We start from the raw sequence: 25,728 nt of genomic DNA, 5'->3' as shown, positions 1-25,728 counted from the left end.
CGGTGCCACTCCGCTCACTCTCTCCTCAGGTCCCATTAATCACTGTTCAGTCCTCAGCATTAACAGACAGGGGGACATATAGTTTCCACATAAGCTCTGGGCCTGGCGAGCAGAGCTCCATCCCTCCTGCCAATCAATACCCCTGAGGTCTCCCAGACTGTACGTACAAGACACGGTCAAACCTGGGCTCATGCTTCACCATTAAGTCCCCAATACCAGGGCTGTAGGGCCATAAGCTCACATTACCTGTGTATGTGCATATTATTCTGTAGACTCTCACTCTCTAACATCATCATTCTCCAGGTTTACACTCCCACAGTTCTGCTTACCTTCCTGCTCTACAATACAGGTATCTCCCTGGACTTAACCATATACCTGGCCCATAGTTTTCTTCCAGAGACCGCTTGACACTCAAAAACTATTCAATCCCAGACCTCTGATGAATCCCAATACCAGGGAAAGCCCCTCATGGTGCTTTGAAGGGCTCTCCACCTGCTTCTGATCCTTGCTTCAATATTAGCCACTCAGAACCACATGTGAATTACAGACACCCATGACATTCTTCTACTTCTGTGATGCACTGTCTGATTGCCTGTCCCCTCAACAAGTCACAACCCTCCTCTCTCTACTCAAACTTCCTCACAAGCCAGCCCTTACAATCTCCCTGCCAGGCATAACGACTTTCACAAATGACCCCGTTTACCCTGAATCTTATCCACCAGCAAGACTAAAACACTCTAGACCCCAACAAGGCTCACTACACGATTCTGGAGAATCTGGACAGTAGTGAATTAGCAGGAGCCCTGGCCTCACTGTCAAATTGTCTCAATTATTTCTCTGCCTCCCAAACCATGTATTTTGCACCCATTCATCCCATGGAAGCCTTGGCCACCTGCCAGATCATCTTCTCTCCCAGACCATCCAGAGCCATTCTGTCTCTCACCTGTGTTTGTTATACTCAGGAACCTCAACAAGGTGCTAAGCAAGAGAACCACTCCTCGGCATGCACCCTAGTCCTTCTGACCCACTGATAGCATTACCACTCTAACCTGCATTCCACTTTCGAAATGTCATCCACAGCTTCACTCTGGTCCTTACAATAGCTACCACTTTTGGAAATCTCCATCCTGATCCCCTCCCCAAATTTCAGAAATGTGCGTCCAGCTGCCCATTTGATGCCTCCACTCACTGTTCTCTGAAACATCTCAGACCCTTATCAGGACCAAAACAAAACTTCTGATTTTCCCAAGAAACATAAACCTACTGACAACTGCCATATCCGATTTGATGAAGGATCCATCCCTTCAGCTGCTAGGACTAAAAATCTTGGAGTCATTTCTAACCTCTAACTTACCTAACAACACTAAAAATCTACTTGGCTCTTCTTTAAAAATGTACCTAGAGGGGCTTCCCTGGTGGCACAGTGGTTAAGAATCCGCCTGCCAATACAGGGGACATGGATTTGAACCCAGGTCCGGGAAGAGCAACTAGGCCCATATGCCACAAATACTGAATCTGCACTCTAAAGCCCGCAAGCCACGTAAATTGAGCCCGTGCACCACAACTACTGAGCTCGCATTCTGCAACTACCGAAGCCCAAGCCCCTAGAGCCCGTTCTCTGCAACAAGAGAAGCCACCACAATGAGAGTGCACCTCAAAGAAGAGTAGCCCCTGCTTGCCACAACTAGAGAAAGCCCGCGTGCAACAATGAAGACCCAACACAGCCAAAAATAAATGAATGAATGAATGAATGAATGTATCTAGAATCCAAACTTGTCTCCCACCTTCATGGCCAAAACTCTGGGGCTTCACCACTGGTCTGGATTACAGACCTGGGCTCTTCCTGGGCTCCCTGACGCCCTCCTTAACTCCACAGTCTTTTCTCTCCAGTCAGATGCAGCCTATTAAAACCTGGTTAATACCACTTACTTCCTCTTATCCAAACCTCTCATTACCTCCATAAATGATGTTGAAGCTCTTAGCCAGATCACAGGCCTGATTATTGATCCTCTACTCTTTGTTCTTTTTTTAAAAAATAAATTTATTTATTTTTGGCTGCGTTGGGTCTTTGTTGCTGGGCTTGGGCTTTCTCTTGTTGCAGCGAGTGGGGACTACTCTCCGTTGTGGTGCCTGGGCTTCTCATTGCAGTGGCTTCCCTTGTTGCAGAGAATGGGCTCTAGGCGCGCAGGCTTCAGTAGTTGTGGCACGCAGGCTGTAGAGTGCAGGCTCAGTAGTTTTGTCACATGGGCTTAGTTGGGCATGTGGGATCTTCCCAGACCAGGGCTCGAACCCAAGTCCCCTGCACTGGCAGGCGGATCCTTAACCACTGAGCCACCAGGGAAGCCCTTGCTCTTTGTTCTTAACTAAAAGAATGAAGACCTGCTGTACCCTGTTTCCAGCTCAGTCACACCTCCAAGTACTTGCACATGCTGGTATCTATTCCTGGGAAAACCTTCCATACAACTTTATACTGGTTGTCAGGAATGGGAACTCCTGTATGTTATCCTTGTCCTGCACTCAGGACCCAGGGCTTGGGGATATCCTCAGGGCCCCCCTATCCAAGAGCTGAGACTGTATCTAGGGAAGAGTCTCAAGACAAAATACCCAGATAACCTACAGATGGTGTCAATACCAGTGAGGGACTGGGACACCCTCTCCTGCCTTGTGTAGGATCCCTAAGTGCTTTTTAAAAAAAAATCTTTATTGGAGTATAATTGCTTTACAATGGTGTTAGTTTCTGATTTATAACAAAGTCAATCACCTATACATATACATATATCTCCGTATCTCCTCCCTCTTGTGTCTCCCTCCCACCCTCCCCCTAAGTGCTTTTTCAACCTTCGGAACCTGTGGGAAGAGGAAAGCAACCATGGCTGGGCTCCATGTGAGCAGGACTCCCCTGTATCCACACCTGGCCCTGGAACCTGGACCTGGGGTTAACTTACTAACGTCTGTGTTTCAATCTTAGAGCTGACTCTTACCAGATCTCTGACTTTGGACAAAGGCTCTACTTCTCTTTGCCTCAACGTCTTCATCAACCACATTCCAGTCTGTTCCTACTTTTTTTGTTTTGGCCTTGCCCCACAGCATGTGGGATCTTCGTGCCCCGACCAGGAATCACACCAACGCCCCTGCATTGGAAGTGCACAGTCTTAACCACTGGATCACCAGGAAAGTCCGTGATAACTTTTAAAACCGTAACACATAATATGTCTCTCTTCTATCCACTACCCTCCGTGGCCTCCAGGTCCCTCAGAAAAAGGAACAACCTCTCTGCCGAACCAGACGTCGCTCTACCACACCCTCTGTTCCCTGCAAGCGGAAGGCTCATCCTAGGTTTCCCGAATCCTCCCGCCTCAGTCCGACCTCCAAGACTTTGCACCTGACGTTCCCTCCGCCTGGCACGCTCTCCCACGCGGCATCACACTGTCGGAAACAGAGTCCCAACGACGACCGCCTTACCGTCCTAGACACCGCGGCCTGGCCTGCAGGCACGTGAGCAAGGCGCCCCGCACTCGGGGCTTTAGTGTCTGATGGGGTGAGGGCGGTGAGGACCCAGAGGACGAGCGTTTACCTGAGGCGGGTCCCTCAACGCCGGCGCCGCCATCGGACTCTGTGGAGGCAGCGGGGCGGGGACAGGCGGGACGCGGGCACTTCGGACCCTCTCCTGGGCCTGCGCGGGGCACCCCGGGCGGCGTCCCCGAACTTCAGACCCGCCTCTGTGCCGCGGGGACAGCGCCTCCTGTCACGTTTTCTCACCTCGTTACCCTGGTCCCGACCCAGCGCCCCAGAGCCAAAACAGACCCGGACAATTAAAATGACCGTCGCTAGGACGAGGCCGGAAGTCCCGCCCAGAGCCGAGGAATTTTCCCGGAAATGCCATTATCCTGAACTATCACTGGCTCAACCTGCTGCAATTTCTTCTGGGTAATATAGTTCCTAGAGCCCTAGAGGCCGCAGCGAAGGGTATTCTCATTCCTGACCAACCAGAACCTGTCACACGCGGATCCAGGAAGGATGCTGTGAGGGGGTCATCCGGCCTCAAGAAAGGCAGGGCTTTGCTCGTTAACTGCAGCAAAAAGAAATAATTTTAGACTTCGTGAATCTCACCTGCCAAAGGATTAAAATATCATTTAAGGGAATTCCCTGGTGCTCCAGTGGTTAGGACTCAGCGCCAACACTGCAGGAGACGCTGGTTTGATCCCTGATCGGGATATTAAGATTCCGCAAGGCGCGCAACGTGGAAAAAAAAAATCATTTGAGATGCTCTCAGATCTACTGTTCTAAATGGCCATTTTACTATAGAGTCATTCAGACATAAAATGATTCAGTGCATAGCTGGATATATTATATACTTGTCATTCAAATGCATGTAGCCTGAAGCTAACCATTGGAAGTGTGTGTGTGCATTTAGTTGTATTATGATTGGCTATGAGCAAAACAGTCCGTACAGAACCATGACTGGGAAGAAAGAAGACGGATATTCTGAGGGTAGTCACATTCCACTACCCTCCCCAGCTCTGACAACCACTCAATTTGATCTTTTAGTTTACCTGACAGAGTCAGACATTTTATGCAGCTGCTTTATATTTTATCTCCATAAACCCTCAGATTGATTTCCACTCCTTGAGAATGTACAACCTTATATTCATTTGCATACCAAAATGATGAGATGTAAAAGCTTATTTAACTCCCAACTCTCATATTATTCTTGGAATATGACTTCATATTTATACAATTTCATACACTGTAAATATTTATTGGGAATAAGTTCATGCAATAAGCTGTATTGAGGCTGTGTCCTTCCCATGCCTCCATTTACAGAATCTTTATAATCAGGTCAAGGGTGTGTTTCAGTAAACCACAAAGACTTGAATATTTTCCAATTAGCTAAATGGATCACCAAATAACATTTTCCCCCAATATAAAATTATACCTTTGCCCAATGATAGCTAATGAATACTGTTAAACAATGAAGCCACAACAGATAAAACAGTTTAGTTTAACCACACTGATGCCACCACCTCACACACACACAACCTTCACAAAGTGAGCACTCTCCAACTTGCTCTAACTTTGTCTTTCTCAGTTATTTCATTTCTTCACATGCCTATCCCTGTATTCATTTCTTACTGCCCCTGAAACAAATTACCACAAATGTAGAACCTGAAAACAGTACAGATGTATTATTACATAGTTTCTGTAGACAACATATAGTTTGGTCTTGCTTTTTTTTTTTTTTTTTGCCGGTCACAGGCGTCTCACTGCCGTGGCCTCTCCCGTTGCGGAACACAGGCTCCGGACGCGCAGGCTCAGCGGCCATGGCTCACGGGCCCAGCCGCTTCGCAGCATGTGGGATCTTCCCGGACCGGGGCATGAACCCGTGTCCCTTGCATCCGCAGGAGGACTCTCAACCACTGTGCCACCAGGGAAGCCCTGGTCTTGCTTTTTAATCCACCCTGAAAATCTTTTAATTAGTGCATTTAGACCATTCCCATCAAAGTGATTATTGATGCAGTTGGATTAATATTTACCATATTTGTTATTTCTTCTTTTAAATTCTTATTTATTTATTTTTGGCTGCGTTGGGTCTTCGTTGCTGTGCACGGGCTTAGTTGCTCCACAGCATGTGGGATCTTACTGGACCAGGAATAATTCCTGGAGATGGAATCCTCATGAATGGTGCCTTTATAAAAGAGGCTACAGAGAGATCCCTAGCTCCTGCTACCATGTGAGCACACAGCAAGGAGGTGTCAGCTATGAACCAGGAAGCAGGACCTCACCACAGAATCGTCCATGCTGTCACCTTGATCTTGGACTTCCCAAGCCTCCAAAAGTGTGAGAAATAAATGTTTATTTATTTTTTAAATAAATTACCCAGTTTGTGGTATTTCATTATAACAACAAGAATGGACTAATGTTGCAGATTTAATGGCAACAAATTCCCTATTTTTGTTTATTTGAGAAAGGCTTTGTTTACCCTGCACTATAAAAGGATAATTTTGCCAGGAACAAAACTCTAGGTTGATGGTTTTTTTCTTTTTCAATACTTCAATTATTTCACTTAAATCTCTTTTTGCCTGCACAGTTTCTAAGAAGATGAATTTAATTCTTATCTTTGTTCTGCTATAGGTAAGGGATCTCCCTCATCCCCCTGCCCTGACTTCTTTGATTTTCTATAATTTGAAAATGATATCACAAGTAGAATTTTAGCATTTATCCTCCTTAGTGTTCTCTGAACTTCCTGGTTCTGTGGTTCCTTGTCTGACATTAATTTCTACCCTAACAATATATCTTGGATAATCCAATCAAGTGTGAGTGTGAGTCCCTAGTTGGCTCCAGAGACCAAATATGAGATTTTTAAATAAATTTATTTATTTACGGCTGCGTTGAGTCTTCTTTGCTGCATACGGGCTTTCTCTAATTGCAGCGAGCAGGGGCTACTCTTCGTTGTGGTGCACGGGCTTCTCATTGCGGTGGCTTCTCGTGGAGTATGGGCTCTAGGCGTGCAGGCTTCAGTAGTTGTGGCATGCAGGCTCAGTAGTTGTGGCTTGCAGGCTCTAGAGCGCAGGCTCAGTAGAGCTTAGTTTCTCAACGGGCTTAATTGCTCCACGGCTGTGGTATCTTCCCGGACTAGGGCTCAAACCCATGTCCCCTGCATTGGCAGGTGGATTCTTAACCACCACACCATCAGGGAAGTCCCCAAATATGAGATTTTTGACTCAAAGACTGAGTCCTGCTTTTCCACCTCAGAGTCAGAATCCCAACTTTTGCATGCTGTCACCAAGGTGTGCCCAAGCTGTGGACATGGACGGCTAAGTGTCCCTACCAGATGCACGAGCGGTGGATGGTGGGGTGCTCCTGGGCAGGGTGGGGAGCCTGTGGATCTCCATGAACTCTGCTGCATCCCTCAGGGGACTCCAGGGGCAGATCTACCAGAACTCTGGGCAGGACACTGCCTTAGGCGATTAGCTTCTAGAGGGAGAAGCAGGGATTAAGCCCAGTGGGTCCTTCCTGAGTCTCCACATGGGGCAGACAAATATTAGATGTCTCCTTTGGTCCCTGCACTGTCCCAGCCTTCCCACCCAGCATTGTGGGTATGGCTCTCCCTGCTGTGGTCCTCCATCACCACCACACCTGTACTCCTCCTCCCGCTCTTTAGAGATGCAACCTCAGATCACAGGTGTCCCCGCTGACTTGATACATGTGCATCTTGGAGGAAAAGATGTAACCAGGTCCTTCTTAAGGTGTAGAGCAGAGAAAGCGTGCCCTAGACCCCTGCCCTGCACACTCCCAGCCCCAGTACTTATGAAACACTGCCTAAACCGTGAAGGTAGGCAGTGGCCCTGCATCTAGAATGTGGTCCTGGGGTGCAGGTGTCTGAAATAGTATCCAAGTAGGTGGTGAGACCCATAGAAGGTAAACACAGTTGGAAATAAACAGTCAACAATTACAGAAAGGTAGAGATGAAAAGAACTTTGGAGAGTTCAGAGGGTGAGAATCTCTTGCAAGATAACCGGTGGGGTCAGAGGAGGAAACTCAGGATAGTTTGACTGCTCTGATACCTTGTCACTAACAAGGTGAGGCCAACTAGGGTTTCCACTGACACCCCAGGGTGTTCAGGGACATACCTCCCCCGTGGCCAGTCAGAATTATGTCTCTGAGGCGTCTGAGCCTCCAGCCAGCCCACAGCCCCCGCAGCTATTGTCTGCCTGGCCTTGTAAAGTCTCCTCCTGCACATGCTAAGTTTAGTTTTCCATCAAAAAACCTGGGGGACCTTGAGTAGAATTTTTCAGTTCCTTCTCTGATCACATTCCAAATGAGTGGTGGGAGAATTTACACTTCAGAAATTGGGAAATACTACAAAGCAGGACTACATTTAATGTATTACTGAATGCCTCGACTTAAGTGATGGAGATTATGTTAATAATACATACTGATCTTAAATATGTGTGGGATTTGTGGTCATGACATTTTGCACAACACAGAAAATTTGAGGAAAAATCCTACCTTAATACAGGTATATCCTACCTGTATTAAAAACAATTATTCTGTATGGCAAATGTTACTCACTTCATTTAAGAATGAGTAAAATTCCACATATGTCTTTGTTGTTTTGATGTCTTATTTGTAAATGAAAAGGGAAACAGCCATAATGCATATTTTTTTAAAAAAAAGCAAATAACAAGAACTGAAACAGCACACACACACACACACACACAAATATATGTATATACATATACATTTGTTAATATATATATACACATACATACATAGAGGTGGCAAAGACCTGCAAAATGCTCAAAATCATGAATCATTAGAAAACTGAAATTAAAACCACACTGAGATAACACTATACACTTATGAAAAGGGCTGGCATAAAAATTAACCATACCAAGCACTGGCAGGGATGTGAAAGAAATGGAACTCTCTAACATACTGCTGGTTAATATGCAAAAAAAGTACAGTCACTTTAGATCTACCCTGTGACTCAGACACTCCACTTTAAGTTACTGACACAAGATCAAAGAGACACACATCCATATAAACTGACACAAATGTTTGTAACAGGTTTATTTCCAATAGTCACAACCTAGAAATAACCTAAACACCCACAAATAGATGGATAAGTAAATCAACAGTGGTATATCCAAGGATAAGAATATTACTCAGGAAAAAAAAGAGAGAGATGAGCTACCCATATCTGAAAGTAATTACAAAGCATGAAGGAAATCAGAAAAAAATAAACAGCTTATTTTTCCAAGCATATAAATACAAGAAGATGCAAAGGTTATCTATTGTAAGGGAAAGTAAACCAATGGTTACCTGGAGAAGCTGGAAAGGAGGTAAGAAGAGATTATAAAAAGACATGAAGTAAATGACAGATATGGTCATTATCGGGAATAGGATGATGTTTTCAGAGGTTCATACCTATGTCAAAACCTATCAAACTGTACACTTTAAATATAAGCTGTTGAGTACATGTAAATTATATCTTTATAAAGCTTTAAAAATTAGCTCAAGCTAAAAAAGAAGAAAACTATCTATGTCCCACTCTTTATGGGAAATAGGTTGGGCAATGCTGTATTGACTCCAGCATCTCTCTCCTCATGCCCTCTGGAAGGCCAGTCTTGTCTCAGTAGCAGCAAATATAGGGAGCAATGAACGTCTCCACCCAAGTCAAGAGGAGTGCTGCATCAGTCAAGAGAGCCACATCCTCAGAATATGAATCCCCTTTTCTGTTTTTTCTTCCCTGCACAGTAAGGGCCTTGAGGCGAACATCACCGAGAGGCTACAGCAATCCACAAAACCTGATTAATTTCTGACAATGTCCTCAGCTACACAAGATAAGCATGCCTAGAGGTCCCAAGATTTGTGTACACACAGATCCTCTGGTCACAGAAACATTTCTGGCTACACTTTTAGAAGAGGAACATTTCATTTAGCTGGCTGCAGACTCCTCCACTACCTACTAAAGTAGAGTTTCCGTACCTATTACGGTTTCCCTTGGAACCAACAGTCTTATAACAAGTGAGACTAGCCCAGTGACTTGTGGCCATCAGGGAATGTGGATCTTTGTAGACCTGGGGAAAATATCCCCTCAACAGTGCTGGGATACTCTGTGATATCTACCTTGAGTAAGAGAAAAAAATCATGTGGCTCTCAGAAACACTGTTAAGATTCTCACATGTCCCCCTCCTTAGAGTCATCCAAGACTCATAAAAAACATAGGATACAGGCCTCAAATGAGGAAGAGAAAGCCCAGCAGTCTTTCCTAGGAGGCTCTATGCAGCAATGCAAATTTGGTAAAAATTGTCAAGTTGTTTTCTGCCATCTTGCTGTCCCTCCTCAGGCACAGCATGAGACCCATAAAAACTTCTTCTCCCATTCATGCCTGTAGAGCACAAATTTGTACTAGTTTATAAACTACCCTACACCAGAATAGAACTCCCCAAGTTAATGAGGACTTAAAGGCCTTAGTTATTATTCAAGTCAAGGCAATATGTGGCCAAGAGTTCTAGAGTGTGTGACTTGCAAGCTGGAAAGACACATCACAAGTATCACGTGACACCAACATGTCCCTGAAAATTGTAGTCTTTGTTTGAATGCTGCCAGAAAACTCAAATGATGTTCTATGGAACAACATTGGGTCAGGTCCATGCCTAAGGTAATCAAAGAGGAGGGAAATATCCCCTAGGGCTCAGGTGACTCCTAACTTGGCTAACACAGTGGGGGACAGAGTCAGCTTCCCTGAGCAAACTGGGTTGGTGACTGATGCACACTTTGTAGGCCTGCTGGCCGGTAGAGATAAAATGGCCTTCCCACATAACCAGGGATTCTCCCCACTGTGCATGCTCAGATGTATGAGAGTCAATTCAGAGAGATGGCTCCTCAGATAGTTTCCTCCACTGCCCTTATACTGACCACTGAAACTGCACATATCCTGCCCATCTATGCCATTGTGCAGTGTGAACTCTCTGGTATTGAAAGAGGTTACATTTTCCTATACAGTAAGTCCCCTACATACGAACCTTCAAGTAGTGAGCTTTCAAAATGCGAACATGCGTTCTCATGTCCAATCACATGAGTTAGTTCATGTGTCTGGTGTACATTTTAACATGTGTGTATCCTCTACAAGTGCTTGTGCTTTTGCGTACTTACTGAACAGTACTGTATAGACTAGTACAGTATCTTTATTTCAAGTCCAGGATGTCCAGAAACAAGCATAAAAGCAGAGGTGATGTGAAAGATTTTGGACGATGTGGACCAGTAACAAACTACGAACACTGTAGAAGAGCTCCTGGATCTCATCAGGCTCAGCCTGGATGAGTGAAAATGAGAAACAACACAGAGCTTCGAGGGAGGTTACATTAAAATATGATATTGGGAGATGTGGAAGAAACTGTGACAACTATAGAAATTGATGAACAAACATATGAAGAAATATATAAATCAACAAAATGGAATATTCCAATGCTCTTTTTCCGGGGAGATGGTGTTGTCCTAGTTGCCCCGCCATTGAGAGTTAGCTGAAACAAAGAATTTATCCTGTGTGGAAAATGAGATTTTGTATAATTGCCTCTTTAAATGTAGAAGATATTCAAAAGAGAAACTGGCATACAGTTTGATTTAAGAAAAAAACAAGAATTCTTCCACTCTTGAAATAAGTTGATTTTCAGATAACTCACAAATTCTTAGGCTAAATGGCAGTTTAATTTTCTCCAACCCTTCCAATAAATGTGATCACCAAGATGCAGAACTTTTTCAGGAGTTCATTTGCCCCACTCTTTTTTCAGACAATTTCTGGGTTTCTTTCTTTAAACTGAATTGTTTCCTTTTTTTTGATTTAAAAAAAAAAAGCAATGGTGATGGAGCTGGTACTATTGTACTTTTCAGGGTACTGTAAAGTATGATTAAAAACGTTTTATTTTTTGTTTGTTTTTTATGTACTATTTGTGCGAAAAGTATTATAAACCTATTACAGTACAGTACTATATAGCCCATTGTGTTAGTTGGGTACCTAGGCTAACTCTGTTGAACTTAAGAACAAATTGGACTTACAAACTCACTCGCGGAACAGAACTTGTTAGTTCGTATAAGACATACTGTAAAAGGTTTCCCACATTCACTGCACTCTTAAGGCCTTTCTCCACTGTGACCTCTCTGATGACAACGCAGTTTGGAAGTGGTAATAAAAGACTTCCCACATGCACTGCACACATAAGGCCTTTCTCCAGTGTGAACCCTCTGATGATAATGGAGAGTGGAACTACAGGTAAAAGATTTACCACATTCACTGCACTCATAAGGCCTTTCTCCTGTGTGAATTCTCTGGTGTATTATGAGGTTATTTCTTTGGATAAAGGATTTCCCACATTCGCTACACTCATAAGGTCTTTCTCCAGAATGAACTCTCTGATGATAATGGAGGTCAGACCTAGAGATAAAAGATTTCCCACATTCACTGCACTCATAAGGTCTTTCTCCAGTGTGAGCTCTCTGATGGTAACGAAGGCTGGAGCTGAAGGTAAAAGATTTCCCACATTCATTGCACACATAAGGCCTTTCTCCTGTATGAATTCTCTGGTGTAAAATGAGGTTATTTCTCCGATTAAAGGATTTCCCACATTCACTGCACTCAAAAGGCCTTTCTCCTGTGTGAACTCTCCAGTGTTGAATGAGTGTCCACCTATTGTTAAAAGATTTCCCACATTCAGTGCACTTAAAAGGCTTTTCACCAGTGTGAGCTTTCTGGTGTTGATTCAATTGGGATCCATATTTAAACAACTTCCCACACTCACTACATTCATAAGGCCTTTCTCCTGTGTGAACTCTCTGGTGTTGAATGAGAACCCACCTATTGTTAAAAGATTTCCCACATTCACTGCACTCATAAGGCCTTTCTCCAGTGTGAACTCTTTGATGATAATGAAGGTTAGAGCTAGTGGTAAAAGACTTCCCACATTCACTGCACTCATAAGGCCTTTCTCCTGTGTGAGATCTCTGATGGTATCTGAGGGCAGGCCTAGAGATAAAAGATTTCCCACAGTCACTACACTCATAAGGCCTTTCTCCTGTGTGAGATCTCTGATGATAAGTGAGGGCTGAGCTAGAGGTAAAAGATTTTGAACATTCACTGCACACGTAACTGTTTTCTCCATTGTGCCATGTGTGGGGAGAAATGAGGATAGATTTGTAGGGTAAGGATTTCCCACATTTGCTGCACTTGTACTGCCTTGCCGCAGAATGAATGCTTTGATGTTGACTGACGGTTGAGCTCTGCCTAAAGGATTTTCCAAATTCACCACACACATGAAGCCTTTCTCCAGCGTGGACTCTCTGGTGTACAACAAATGAGGATTTGTACCTGAATGTTTTCCCACACTCACTGCACACAAAACAAGGTCTTCCAGTGTGGACCCACTGGTCCTGAACAAGTGTGTGTTTGAGGCTGAGGGCTTTCTTGCATTCTCCCCAGGTGTGATGACCTCTCCTGCCTTGTGAAGTTGACTCGCACTGGGTGATTGTGTTTGGCTTCTCGACAGTACAAGAGGCCTGTTGCTGCAGATGTCCCACAATAGTCAGGAAGTCCTTTTCAAACTCCCTACAGGTAAATGGCTTCTGTGACACATGGAACCTGCAGCTCTTCACAAACAAGGCCTCATCCACACTGCTTCTGAGAGTTTTCTCTCCCATGTGCTGCCTTTGGTGCTGTTTAAAGTTTGCACTAAAATAAAATAGTTTCACGCATGCCCCACACCTCAACAGTTTCTGGCTGTGTTGTGTTTCCTGATCCTCAGCCAAGTGGAAAACATTTCTCAAGACTGGACCACACATCTCACAGGGGTGCGTCTTCTGGGAACACAAAGCTGCCTTGGGAGTCCTAGCCTGTGACATTCCTAGAGAAGCGATCTGTTCAAAAGGTGCCTCTGCATCCTCTGCTCCACAGCAGCAACCTGAACAGAAAGAGATGCTGGTCAAGTGCATGTCGACTATAGGGAAGGGTCAAGCTCATCACAGATGTGCATCTGTCTCAACTACAAAACAGCCAGAAAACAATTAAAAAGATGGCAACAGTAAGTCCTTACAAAATTCTACAATTCAAAAACAGCAGCAAGGGGACTTACCTGGTGGTACAGTGGTTAAGAATCCGCCTGCCAACGCAGGGGACACGGGTTCAAGCCCTGGTCCAGGAAGATCGCACTTGCCGCAGAGCAACTAAGCCCATGTACCACAACTAATGAGGCCGTGCTCTAGAGCCCATGAGCCACAACCACTGAGCCCATGTGCCACAACTACTGAGCCCGCATGCCACAACTACTGAGCCCACATGCTGCAACTACTGAAGCCCATGCACCTTGAACCCATGCTCTGCAATAAGAGAAGCCACCGCAATGAGAAGCCCGTGCACCGCATGAAGTCTAGCACCCACTCGCCACAACTAGAGAAAGCCCATGCGCAGCAATGAAGACCCAATGCAGCCATAAATAATAAATAAATAAATAAATAAATTTAAAAATAAAAAGAAAACAGCAGCAAGGACTTCCCTAGCAGTCCAGTGGTTAAGACTCCATGCTTCCACTGCAAGGGGCGTGTGTTTGATCCCTGGTAGGGGAACTAAGATTCCACATGCCATGTGGCATGGCCAAAAACAAAAAATAAAACAAAAATACCCCAGCAGCCAAATTGATAAAAGAACAAGACTCAATCATACATTGCCAAAGAGACTCACTTCAGCATTAAGGACACACATAGGCTGAAAGTGAAGGCAACATAAAGACATTTCATGCAAATGGAAAACCAAAAGCCAGCGAGAGTAGCTATACTTATGTCAGACAAAATGAACATTAAGTGAAAATCTGCCACAACAGACAAAGAGGTATATCATGATATAATGATAAAGGAGTTAATTCATCAAGAGACTATAACAATGGTAAGTGTATATGCAACTAACATTGGAGCACAAAAATATATGAATCAAATATTAACCAATCTGAAGGCAAAAATAGACAGGAACACAATAAGGGACTTCAATATTCTCCTTTCAACAACAGGTAGATCATCCAGACAGAAATTCAACAAGAAAAAAAAGAAAACTTTGGACTGGAACTATACTTTAGATCAAATGGACATATACAAAACATATCATCCAAATGCAGCAGAATACACGTTCTCAAGTGCACACAGAACACTCCCTAAAAAATAAAAATAACCCAAACAAACAACAACAAAAGAACATTCCCTAGAGCAATCATATGTTATAGGTTATAAAACCAGATCTAACAAATTTAAGGAGATTGAAATAATACAACGTATCTTTGCTGATGACAATGGTATGAAACAAGAAATCAGTAACACGAGGAAAGTGGGGAAATTCACAAATATGTGTAAATTAAACACACAATCATGAAAAAACAATAGGTCTCAGAAGAAACCAAAGAACACCTTAAGACAAATGAAAACAGAAACACAAAGTACCAAAACTTATGGGACACAGCAAAAGCAGTTCAAAAAGGGAAATTTAGATAAATAAATAGCTAATGTAGGCATTTATAGAAAAATAAAAATCTTGGCTTCACAGTTGACGTCTACCAAACACTCAAAGAAGATTAAATACCTATCCTTTTCAAACTCTTCCAAAATACTGAAGAAAAAGGAATGCTTCCTAACTCATTTTACTAGGCTAACATCACCTGATACCAAAAACAGAAAAAGACAACACAAAAAAAGAAAATTATAGGACATCTCTGATGAACACAGATGCAAAAATACTGAACAAAGTATTAGCAAACTAAATACAACATTAAAAGGATTGTACAACATGATTATTCCAGGGATGCAAGGATGGTTCGACATCTACAAATCAATCAATGTGATACATCACATTAACAAAATGAAGGATTAAAACCGTATTATCATCTCAATAGATACAGAAAATGTATCTGGCAAGATTCATCACCCATTTATGATTAAAAACTCTGAAAGAATTGCATAAAGAAGGAACATACCTCAACATAATAAAGGCCATATATGAAAAACCCCTCAGCTGACATCAAACTCAATGGTGAAAAGTCAAAAGCTATCCCTCTAAAATCAGGAACAAAAAAAGGATGTCCACTATCTCCACTCTTCTTCAACATAGTATTGGAAGTCCTAGCCAGAGCAGTAAGGCAAGAAAAACAAAAGGCATCTAAAGTGGAAAGGAATATGTAAAATTTTCACTATTTGCAGATAACATAATTTTACACATAGAAAACTTTAAAGACTCTACCAAAAAACTATTAGAAATAATCAACAAATAAAGTTGCAGAGTACAAAATCAACATACAAAACTCAGTTGAATGTCTAAACTCGAGCAATGAGCTAGCAAAAAAAAGGAATTAAGAAAACAATCTCACTTAAATGGCAACAAAAAGAATAAAATACATAGGTATAAACTTAACTATGGATAAAGACCTGTACAATGAAAACTATAAGACATTATTGAAAGATTGTAAAAGAAATCTTTTCAAACAAATGGAAAGACATTTAACGCTCATTGATTGGATGAATTAACATTGTTAAAAGGTCCATATTAGGGACTTCCCTGGGGGTCCAGTGGGTAAGACTCTGAGCTCCCAATGCAGCGGGTCTGGGTTCAATCCCTGGTCGGGGAACTAGATCCCACATGCATGCCACAACTAAGAGTCCGCATGCCAAAACTAAGACCTGGCGCAGCCTAAATAAATAAATAAATCTACCCTTAAAAAAAAAGTCCATATTGGGACTTCCCTGGTGGCACAGTGGTTAAGACTCCGCCTGCCAATGCAGGGGACATGGGTTTGAGCCCTGGTCCAGGAAGATCCCACTTGCCACGGAGCAACTAAGCCAGTGTGCCACAACTACTGAGCCTGTGCTCTAGAGCTCATGAGCCACAACTACTGAGCCCGCATGCCACAACTACTGAAGTCCACACACCTAGAGCCTGTGCTCCGTAACAAGAGAAGCCACCACAATAAGAAGCCCATGCACAGCAATGAAGAGTAGCCCCAATCGCCGCAAGTAGAGAAAGCCTGCGTGCAGCAAGAAGACCCAACGCAGCCAAAATAATCATAATAATAATAAATAAAAAATAAATTTATAAAAACTAAATAGGGGCTTCCCTGGTGGTGCAGTGGTTGAGAATCCGCCTGCCACTGCAGGGAACAGAGGTTCGATCCCTGGTCCGGGAAGATCCCACATGCCGTGGAGCAACTAAGCCCGTGAACCACAACTACTGAGCCTGTGCTCTAGAGCCTGTGAGCCACAACTACTGAGCCCACATGCCACAACTACTGAAGCCCACACACCTAGAGCCTGTGCTCTGCAGCAAGAGAAGCCACTGCAATGAGAAGCCCACATACTGAAATGAAGAGTAGCCTCCGATTGCCACAACTATAGAAAGGCTGTGAGCAGTGAAGACCCAACACAGTGAAAATGAAAAAAAAATTAAAAAAAAACACTAAATAAAATAAAATGTCCATATTACCTAAAGCAATTTACAGATTGAATGCAATCCCTATTGAAATCCCATAAAAAATAAATTTATAAAAATAAATAAAATAAAATGTCCATATTACCTAAAGAAATCTCAGATTGAATGCAATCCCTATTGAAACCCCAATGACATTTTTCACAGAAATAAAACAAAAAATTCTACAATTTATATAAAACCACAAAAGATCACAAATAGCCAAAGCAACCTGAGATTTAAAAAAAAACAAAAACAGGGCTTCCCTGGTGGCGCAGTGGTTGAGAGTCCACCTGCCGATGCAGGGGACACAGATTCATGCCCCGGTCCAGGAAGATCCCACATGCCGCAGAGCAGCTGGGCCCGTGAGCCATGGCCACTGAGCCTGTGCGTCTGGAGCCTGTGCTCTGCAACAGGAGAGGCCACAACAGTGAGAGACCCACGTACCACAAAACAACAACAACAACAAAAAAAAAAAGCTAGGGGAATTCCCTGGCAATCCAGTGGTTAGGACTAAGCATTTTCACTGCAGTGGCCCGGGTTCAATCCCTGGTCCAGGAACCAAGATCCAACAAGACACACTACATGGCCCAGAGAAATAAACAAACACTAAAAAACAAACAAAAAACCCCCCAAACAACATAAACAAAGCTATAGGTATCACAACCCCTGATTTCAAACTATATTACAAAGCCATAGTAATCAAAACAGCATGGTATTGTCAGAAAAACATATATATAGATCAAAAGAAACAGAATTGGGAACCCAAAAATAAACCCACAGATATGTGGACAATTAAGATTGATAAAGGAGCAAAAACCATACAATGGAGAAAGGTCTTCAATAAATGGTGTTGGGAAAACTGGACAGTCACATGCAAAGAAATTAAACTAGACCTCTATCTCACAGCATACACAAAAGTCAACTCAAAAAGAATTAAAGACTTGAATGTAATATCTGAAACCATAAAACTCCCAGAAGAAAACACAGGCAGCACACTCTTTGACATCGGTCTTACTAATCAATAACTTTCTAGATATGTCTCTTCAGGGAAAGGAAACAAAGGAAAAAATCAACAAATGGGATTACATCAAACCAAAAAGCTTCTGCACAGCAAAGGAAACCATCAATAAAATGAAAAGACATCCTGGGACTTCCCTGGCAGTCCAGTGGTTAAGACTGCCTTTCCACTGCAAGGGGCATGGGTTCGATCCTTGGTTGGGGAACTAAGATCCTGCATGCCATGCAGCAAACCACCCCCCCACTCCCTGTCCAAAAAAAAGACACCTTATTTAATGGGAGAAGGTATCTGCAAGTGATATATGTAATAACGGGTTACTATCCAAAATATATAAAGAATTCACACAACTCAACAATAACAAAACCAAAACAACCCAATTAAAAAATGGGCAGAGGAGCTGAATAGACATCTTTCCAAAAGACATACAGATGGCCAACAGGAACAAAACCAGTATCTCCATGAAATACATGCACGTACATATATATATATACATACATATACATATACATATATAATATTGCAGCATTATTCAGAAGAGTCAAGATATGGAAACACTATAAGGTGTTCATCAGGGGATGAAATGATACAGAAAATATGATATACACATAGACACACGCACCAACTTTCCCATGCATATGTGTGCAGAAATACTTAGCCATGAAAAAGGAAAAACTGCAACTTGCAACAAGGATGAACCTAGAGAACATTATGCTAAGTGAAATAAGCCACAGAGAGAAAGACAAATACTGTATATTACTTATATAGAGAGTCTTAAAAAAAGTAAAACTTAGAGAAACATAAAGCAGAATGCCAGATATTGAGGGTTAAAGAAATGGGGAGATGTTGGTCAAAAACACTTTCAGTTATGAGTAAGTTCTAAGGATCGAATGTATAGCATAGTGACTATAGTTATTTATTTATTTATTATTTTTTCTTAATTAATTAATTTTTTTTTTTGGCTGCATTGGGTCTTCTTGCTGTGTGTGGGATTTAGTTACAGGGAGCAGGGGTTACTCTTCATCGCAGTGCACGGGCTTCTCATTGCAGTGGCTTCTCTTGTTGTGGAGAATGGGTTTCAGTAGTTGCAGCATGTGGACTCAGTAATTATGGCTTGTGGGCTCTAGAGCACAGGCTCAGTAGTTGTGGCACACAGGCTTAGTTCTCCACGACATATGGGATCTTCCTGGACCAGGGCTTGAACTCAGGTCCCCTGCATTGTCAGGCAGATTCTTAACCACTGTGCCACCAGGGAAGTCCACTATAGTTATTTATTAACACTGTATTGTACACTTGAAATCTGCTAAAAGAGTAGATCCTAGGTGTTCTCACACACGCACACATAGAAAAGTAATTATGTCAGGTGATAGGTGTGTTGATTAACTTCACAATGGTAATTATTTCATAATATATATGTATATCAAATCATCACATTATATATATTAAATACAGAAATTTTGTCAATTATATCTCGATAAAGTTGGGGCAGGATGAAATGGATAGAAGTCTAAACATCACAAAAAGAACTATATAGGATAGAGTTCAATAGTAGTCCATGTACGTAGTCACCATGACAATGGCTGCAATTCCATAAACAGGCAGGCACAAGAAATTATCAGATACAGGAGTGGCCACAGAAACTGCATGGACCTGGACACACTGACCCATCCAGTGAAAGGGCAAGCAAGCCTTACTGCAAGACTTACTGCAAGACTTACTGCAAGACTTACTGCAAGACTACTGACCTCAAATCCTTCCCTATGAGGGTTTGGTACAGCAGGAATTAGGGCTGTAGGGGAGAAAAGACGGTAGTGCAAACACCCCAGCCTTAACGACCACAACTACCCAGAACAATGGGGAAGCAAGCAGTGCCTACACAACATGCAGCACAGAGCACTTTCTGGGGGCGGTGAGGCAGAATACAGACCCTAGCCCATGTCACTGGGGAGGGGGAGGGTCTTACCCACTGAGGATATAAGTGCGTAGTTCTCCAGCATCACATCAAGGTACAGGCGTATCTGAGCCTCATCAAGGAGTCTCCATTCCTCCCAGGAGAAGTACACGGCAATGTCTTCAAAGGTCACACCAACCTGTCACAAAGGGGACAGATGAAACCTTGCACATTCTCTGAGAAATCACAACACATCTCCCCACACACCTATGCCATTCCCATCCTCCACTGGAGCTCCCCACCTCAGAGGAGATACCAGGCCCTGGTGTCACTGATGCCTGCTCTCTCTTCATCATCCCGTTTTATCACTGTGTTCAGCCCTCAGCAGTAACTGGCAGTGAGGGTGCACCCAGATGCCATCTAAGCTCTGGGCTTGGCCGGTAATATCCCTTCCCTCCAGCCAAGGAATTCCCCTGGAATCTCTCAAATTGTGGGAATTGAGACACAGCCAAATGTAAGCTTATGCTTTACCTGTAAATCCTCAAAACCAGGGCCTGGGGGCCATCAGCTCACACTTCCTTTCCATGTGCACATCATTCTGTAGATGATATTTCTCTCACAATTTCAGACCCTAGAGTTGCGCTTCCACAGCACTGCCACATCCCTGCACCACACCATAGAATTCTCCCTGAACATACCCACACATTTGGCGCTTGGCATCCAGAGGGGGCTTAAGAAATTCAGACAGGATTTGGTACAATCCCAGTCCTCTGATGGATCCAACACCAGAGTAAGTCACAAATGCTGCTTAGAAGATCTCCCCAACTGCCTCTAATCTTTGCTTCAGTATTAGCCACCCAGAGCCACATGTGAATTTCATATTCCCTCAACTCTCTTCAACTTTCTTACTGCCAGTTCTGTCCTTTCAGCAGCCACAACACTCCTCTCTCTCTCCACTCAACCTCTGTAAAAAAAAAAAAAATCAGTCCTAAAAGCCTCCCTGCCAGGCACAGTGACCCACAAATGACGACATTTGCTGCAGACCATATCCACTAGCAAGCCTCAAACGTCCCACACCCCGTCAAAGCTCACTACAAAATTCTGGAGAAGCCACATAGTAGTAATACTAAATAAGCAACAGACCCAGTCTCACTGCCTTCTTGTCTCAATTACTCCTAAGTCTCCTCAACCGTCACTTGTCCACTCATCCCATGGAAGCCTCGGCCTCCCGCCAGATCAAACTCTCTCCCATACCGTTCCCACTGCCACTTCTCTACCTCACTTGGGTTTGCAATGCCCAGCAACCCAATCAGGCCCTGAGCCAGAGAACCACTCCTCAGCACACACCAATCTTTCTGACCTACTAATAACATGGCCCCTATAACCTGTAGTCCCCTCCTAAATGTGATCCACAGCTCCACCCTAGTCCACACAATGGCCATCACTTTCTAAAGTTTCCATTCCTGAACACCTTCCCCAGTTTTCCAGACCTGCATGTCCAGCTGCCCACTTGTTGCCTACACTCACTCTTCTCTGAAACATCTCAGACTCTTAACAGCGCCAAAACAAACTTATAACATTCCCAAGAATAATTAACCTGCTGCTAACGTCCCCATCCAGTTGATGGGCCTTCCATCCTTTCGTCTACTAGGACCAACACCCCTAGGGTCATCCCTCACTACTTCCTTTCTCTTGGCACCAGCAACACCCACAATTTGGTTTGACCCTTCTCAAAAAATTGATCCAGAATTCAACCACTTCTCGCATATCCAAGACAGTCACTGTGGTCCATCAGCACCCACCTAGGCTATTGATATTAATCCGTCTGTGCTTCCTGTCTCCTCCCTTACCCCCCTGATTTGTTCTATTCTTTGCAGCCAGAGGAAGCCTATTTTGGTCTGGGTGAGATCGCTTCCCACCTGCGAGTCAACCCTATATCACCTGTGTAATAAACGGCCAACTTTTTTTTTTTTTTTTTGCCACACCATGCGGCTTGTGGGATCTTAGTTCCCCGACCGGGGATTGAAACCCGCCCTTAGCAGTGAGAGCACGTTGTCGTAACCACTGGACGGCCAGGGAAGTCTCATAAACGGCCAGCTTTTCATGCAGCAACGCTGCAAGCTTAACTCTGGGCAGCAGCATCTTGTTCCTAGCAGAAACAATCGAGAATTGCCTCAGTCCCTGGTCAGTCAGACCTCCAAACCTCTGCTCGTGACGGTCCCGGTCCCTCCGCCTGTGACCCTCTGCCACGCGCCAGCACACTGTCAGAAGAAACAAGGCCCCACCCACGGCCGCCTCACCGTCCTGGACACCGGGGCCTGGGCTGCAGGCACGTGAACAGGGGCCCCACACTGGGGGCTTTAGTGTCTGGTGGGGTGAGGGCGATGAGTGGCCGGAGGACGAGTGTTTACCTGACGCGGGTCCCTCGGCGCTACTGCCGCCATCGGACTCTGTGGGCGGAGCGGGGCCGGAGCTGCGGGAGAGGAAACGAGACGCTGGCACGGCGGTCACTCTCCCGGGCCTGGTTCAGGGCCCCCAGGTGGCGTCGCCGAGCCTCAGACCCGCCTCTGTGCAGCAGGTACCTTCTCAGTCTCGTCACCTCTTCCCAGCACCGGTAACCGAAGCTTTCGAATTGTGAAAACGCTCAAGCACATTCAAAATGACGTCCACAACGAGGCGGCCGGAAGTCCCGCCCTGACGCTAATGCGTCCCAGGAAAACCCGGCTTCTCTTGCCTTAATTGGCTCATCTTCGCAGCCACCCATCGCACATCCGTCTGGGTAATGCATTTCCCACAGATCCACAAGCGTAGGTCCAGAAGGTTACAACTCTGACATCTTGGAGAAAAGCCAAATCTACACCGCGAGGACTTACCGCTAGGAAAACCAACCAAAGTCCAGAGACGGAGGACGGGCATTGCCTCTTCTTAAAGAGAGTGCACTCAGATGTTTGAGGAATACTATCTGTAGCTGATCACCCAAGTGTTTGGAGACGTTATTTCAGGCTCTGTGAAGCTCAGCGTGTTCCCAGAGTCGAAGAGTATCTTTCGAGATGCTCTCAAATCCATTAATCCAAATGTACATACTATTGCAGAGTCATTTAGACAAATAATGGAGCCAATGGAAACTGAAGCTAATGAACAATAGTGTACTCTCCGTCTGAGTATGTTTGGTAAAGACAAAATAAACACCCCAGAAAGTGTAGCGATAAGAAAGATAGAAGGATGTTACGCCACCTTGAGGAAGGAGTACAAAGACGGGTCTTTGACGGTGATTCCCACAGAGAACATGTCTCCTGCCTGTACAGTTAAATGCTGTGTCCACTTCGTTGAGCAACACTTTCATCTACTTAATATATCTTACTCCATATCCTTACATGTATTCAATTCCTTTCTGAATCTGACGTCAGTCTCAAAAAGAGAAAAACAAAACAAATGCTATTTTGGCATGGGACAATGGCTGCAGTGTTTTGCCGTATTCCATCGTTATTTATCATTTCATGGTTGGTCTTGTTTCATCTACCCCATGCACCTTAGTATATTATTTCACCTGTAATCCTAGAAAGCTTGTATTTTAATGTATAAACTCTACAGAATGTGTTTTTAAAATGTAAGGGTTCTTTCATAAATCCAATAAATTTAGCACATAAAACCATAATATTTAAAATTATAGGGACTTCCCTGGTGGTCCAGTGGTTAACTTTGCGCTCCCAATGCAGGGGGCCCGGGATCCATCTCTGGTCAGGGAAATAGATCCCACATGCATGCTGCAACTAAGTGTTCGCATGCCGCAACTAAGAATCAGCATGACGCAACTAAGAGTCAGCATAACACAACAAAGATCCCATGTGCAGCAACTAAGAACGGGCACAGCCAAATAAATATTTTAAAATAAATAAATAAAATTATAAATATGTTAGTGCTGAATTTTCTTGTTGTAGTATTCGTTATTTAGGGAGGATTTATTGCAATCTGGAAACAAAATATATATTTAGCCAATTATTGTGCCTTGTTAGTCTATTAACCTATACGTACCCACTCAGTGTGGGCACACTAGAGCCAAGTAGGTGGAAGGCACTGCAGCCTGTAGACTGTGATGGGCCCACTGCATCTACCAGTCAGTGGAAATTTGTTGTAACCTCCCTAGGGACCCAGGAGGATATGGAGCCCTGAGGCCTGTAGTCCATTTATCCTTCTGCCCCCACCCATTCTTTGCCACTACTGCGGAAGGAAAGTTTGCATCAGGTAAGAGTCAGCTCTGCTTTCCAACTGCTGAAACTTATCATATGGGTTTGCCCCCACCAGCTCTGGACCCTGGAAGAGTTGTATAATGTCTTCGTACCTCAAGATAAAAGTTAGCCTAGGTTCAATATAGCTGATTTCACAGATGTACAAGACTCATCTTGGCTTAGCACAGGATGAGTTTTTCTCATTTATAGATATGTTCCTATGTATAGGCAGTGAACTCAGCACCACACAGTGATTCAGGGACCAAGATGCCTTCTATAGTAAACATGTGGCTTTAAGGCTTTCCTGGCACCATCCAGCTGACCAAGAGGAAACAAGAGGAAAGGGAGAAGTCACACGCACTATCACATACCTGACTTCCAATCACATTCTGTTGACAAGAACTAGTCTTTTTGGCCACCCCTGTGTGCATGGGCAGGAAAATGAGGTTGAGCTGTGTGCCCAAGAGAAGACCAGATGAGTCTGGTGAACATACATGCAGTTGGCTGCACCCCGCATACTCTTGAAAAATGACAGCCGTAATAGATTCTATGCCGTGTAAGCAGATAACGCAGGAAATGATCCACATAAGACCTTGGTCACAGTGTGTGGCTCAACAAAAGTTACTTATTAATATTTGTTACGTAACAATGATAGTCATAATGAATATTAATAACTCAAATTTATTTGCAGACTCACTTGAAAAGTCACACTTCCTAGTTAATTATACCCATAAGGGACTTCCCTGGTGGTTTCAGTGGTTAAGACTCTGCACTTCCAATGCAGGGGGCCCAGATTCGATCCTTGGTCAGGGAACTAGATCCCACATGCCACGACTAAAAATTCTGCATGCCAAAAGACTTTATTGGGGAGGGGCGCCCGGGAGGAGAGCAGCAGGGTAAGGGATCCCAGGAGAACCGCTCTGCCATGTGGCTCCCAGTCTCAGGTTTTATGGTGATGGGGTTAGCTAAAGATCCCCCACAAAAAATAAATAAAATAGGACTTCCCTGGTGGCTCAGTGGTTGAGAGTCCGCCTGCCGATACAGGGGACACGGGTTCGTGCACCGGTCCGGGAAGATCCCACATGCCGCGGAGCGGCTGGGCCCGTGAGCCATGGCCGCTGAGCCTGTGCGTCCGGAGCCTGTGCTCCGCAACGGGAGAGGCCACAACAGAGAGAGGCCCAAATACCGCCAAAATAAATAAATAAATAAAGTACCTATGTACATTGTTATGATGGTAAACACCTCCACCTTAGAGAAGATGCCATTGCTAGGGAACTGTTGACCGAAACTGCCTGCCTTGGCCAGGCATGATAGATAATAACTACTTGCAGGAGTTGTCTCAGGGCAGGAGGTCCTGATAAGGAACATGGTGCTGCTGCCAAAAATCAGGAGAATTCAGGAGAGGTCAGAAGGAGGGAAGAGGGGACTTCCCTGACGGTCCAGTGGTTGAGACTCTGCACTTCCAATGCAGGGGGCTCGGGTGGGGAAGTAAGATCCATGGGATCTTAAAAAAAAAAAAAAGAAAGAGGGAGAGAGAGGAGAGGCCAGCCCAGAATATGTCTTGTAAAACTAACCTTTGACCACCTAGAGGGGTGGGTGGGAT

The 25,728-nt window shown here is 44.1% G+C and overlaps 1 protein-coding gene and 1 pseudogene across 2 annotated transcripts; one reads left to right on the top strand and one right to left on the bottom strand.

Moving 5' to 3' along the window:
- The first annotated feature begins 10,159 nt into the window (after positions 1 to 10,159).
- On the top strand, positions 10,160 to 11,034 carry LOC307178507 (U6 snRNA-associated Sm-like protein LSm3; annotated as a pseudogene). Its single transcript has 2 exons — positions 10,160 to 10,168; positions 10,751 to 11,034. The product of its transcript is annotated as a U6 snRNA-associated Sm-like protein LSm3 (transcript).
- Positions 11,035 to 11,637: 603 nt separating this feature from the next.
- LOC307179549 (uncharacterized protein) lies at positions 11,638 to 22,539 on the bottom strand (the record flags this gene model as incomplete). The annotated part of the gene is made up of 4 exons (XM_079908844.1): positions 22,482 to 22,539; positions 22,311 to 22,372; positions 19,972 to 20,098; positions 11,638 to 13,457 (listed from the first exon to the last, which is right to left on the bottom strand). Exons 2-4 carry the CDS (start codon positions 22,341 to 22,343, stop codon positions 11,638 to 11,640), a joined length of 1,980 nt encoding a protein of 659 aa, XP_079764970.1. The 5' UTR covers positions 22,344 to 22,372; positions 22,482 to 22,539.
- Between the last annotated feature and the right edge of the window lie 3,189 nt (positions 22,540 to 25,728).

The sequence above is a fragment of the Stenella coeruleoalba genome (assembly GCF_951394435.1).
Source record: "Stenella coeruleoalba genome assembly, chromosome: 20".
NCBI lineage: Eukaryota > Metazoa > Chordata > Mammalia > Artiodactyla > Delphinidae > Stenella > Stenella coeruleoalba.
Note: the sequence above shows the minus strand (reverse complement) of the source record. Positions and strands in the feature narration are given on the sequence as shown.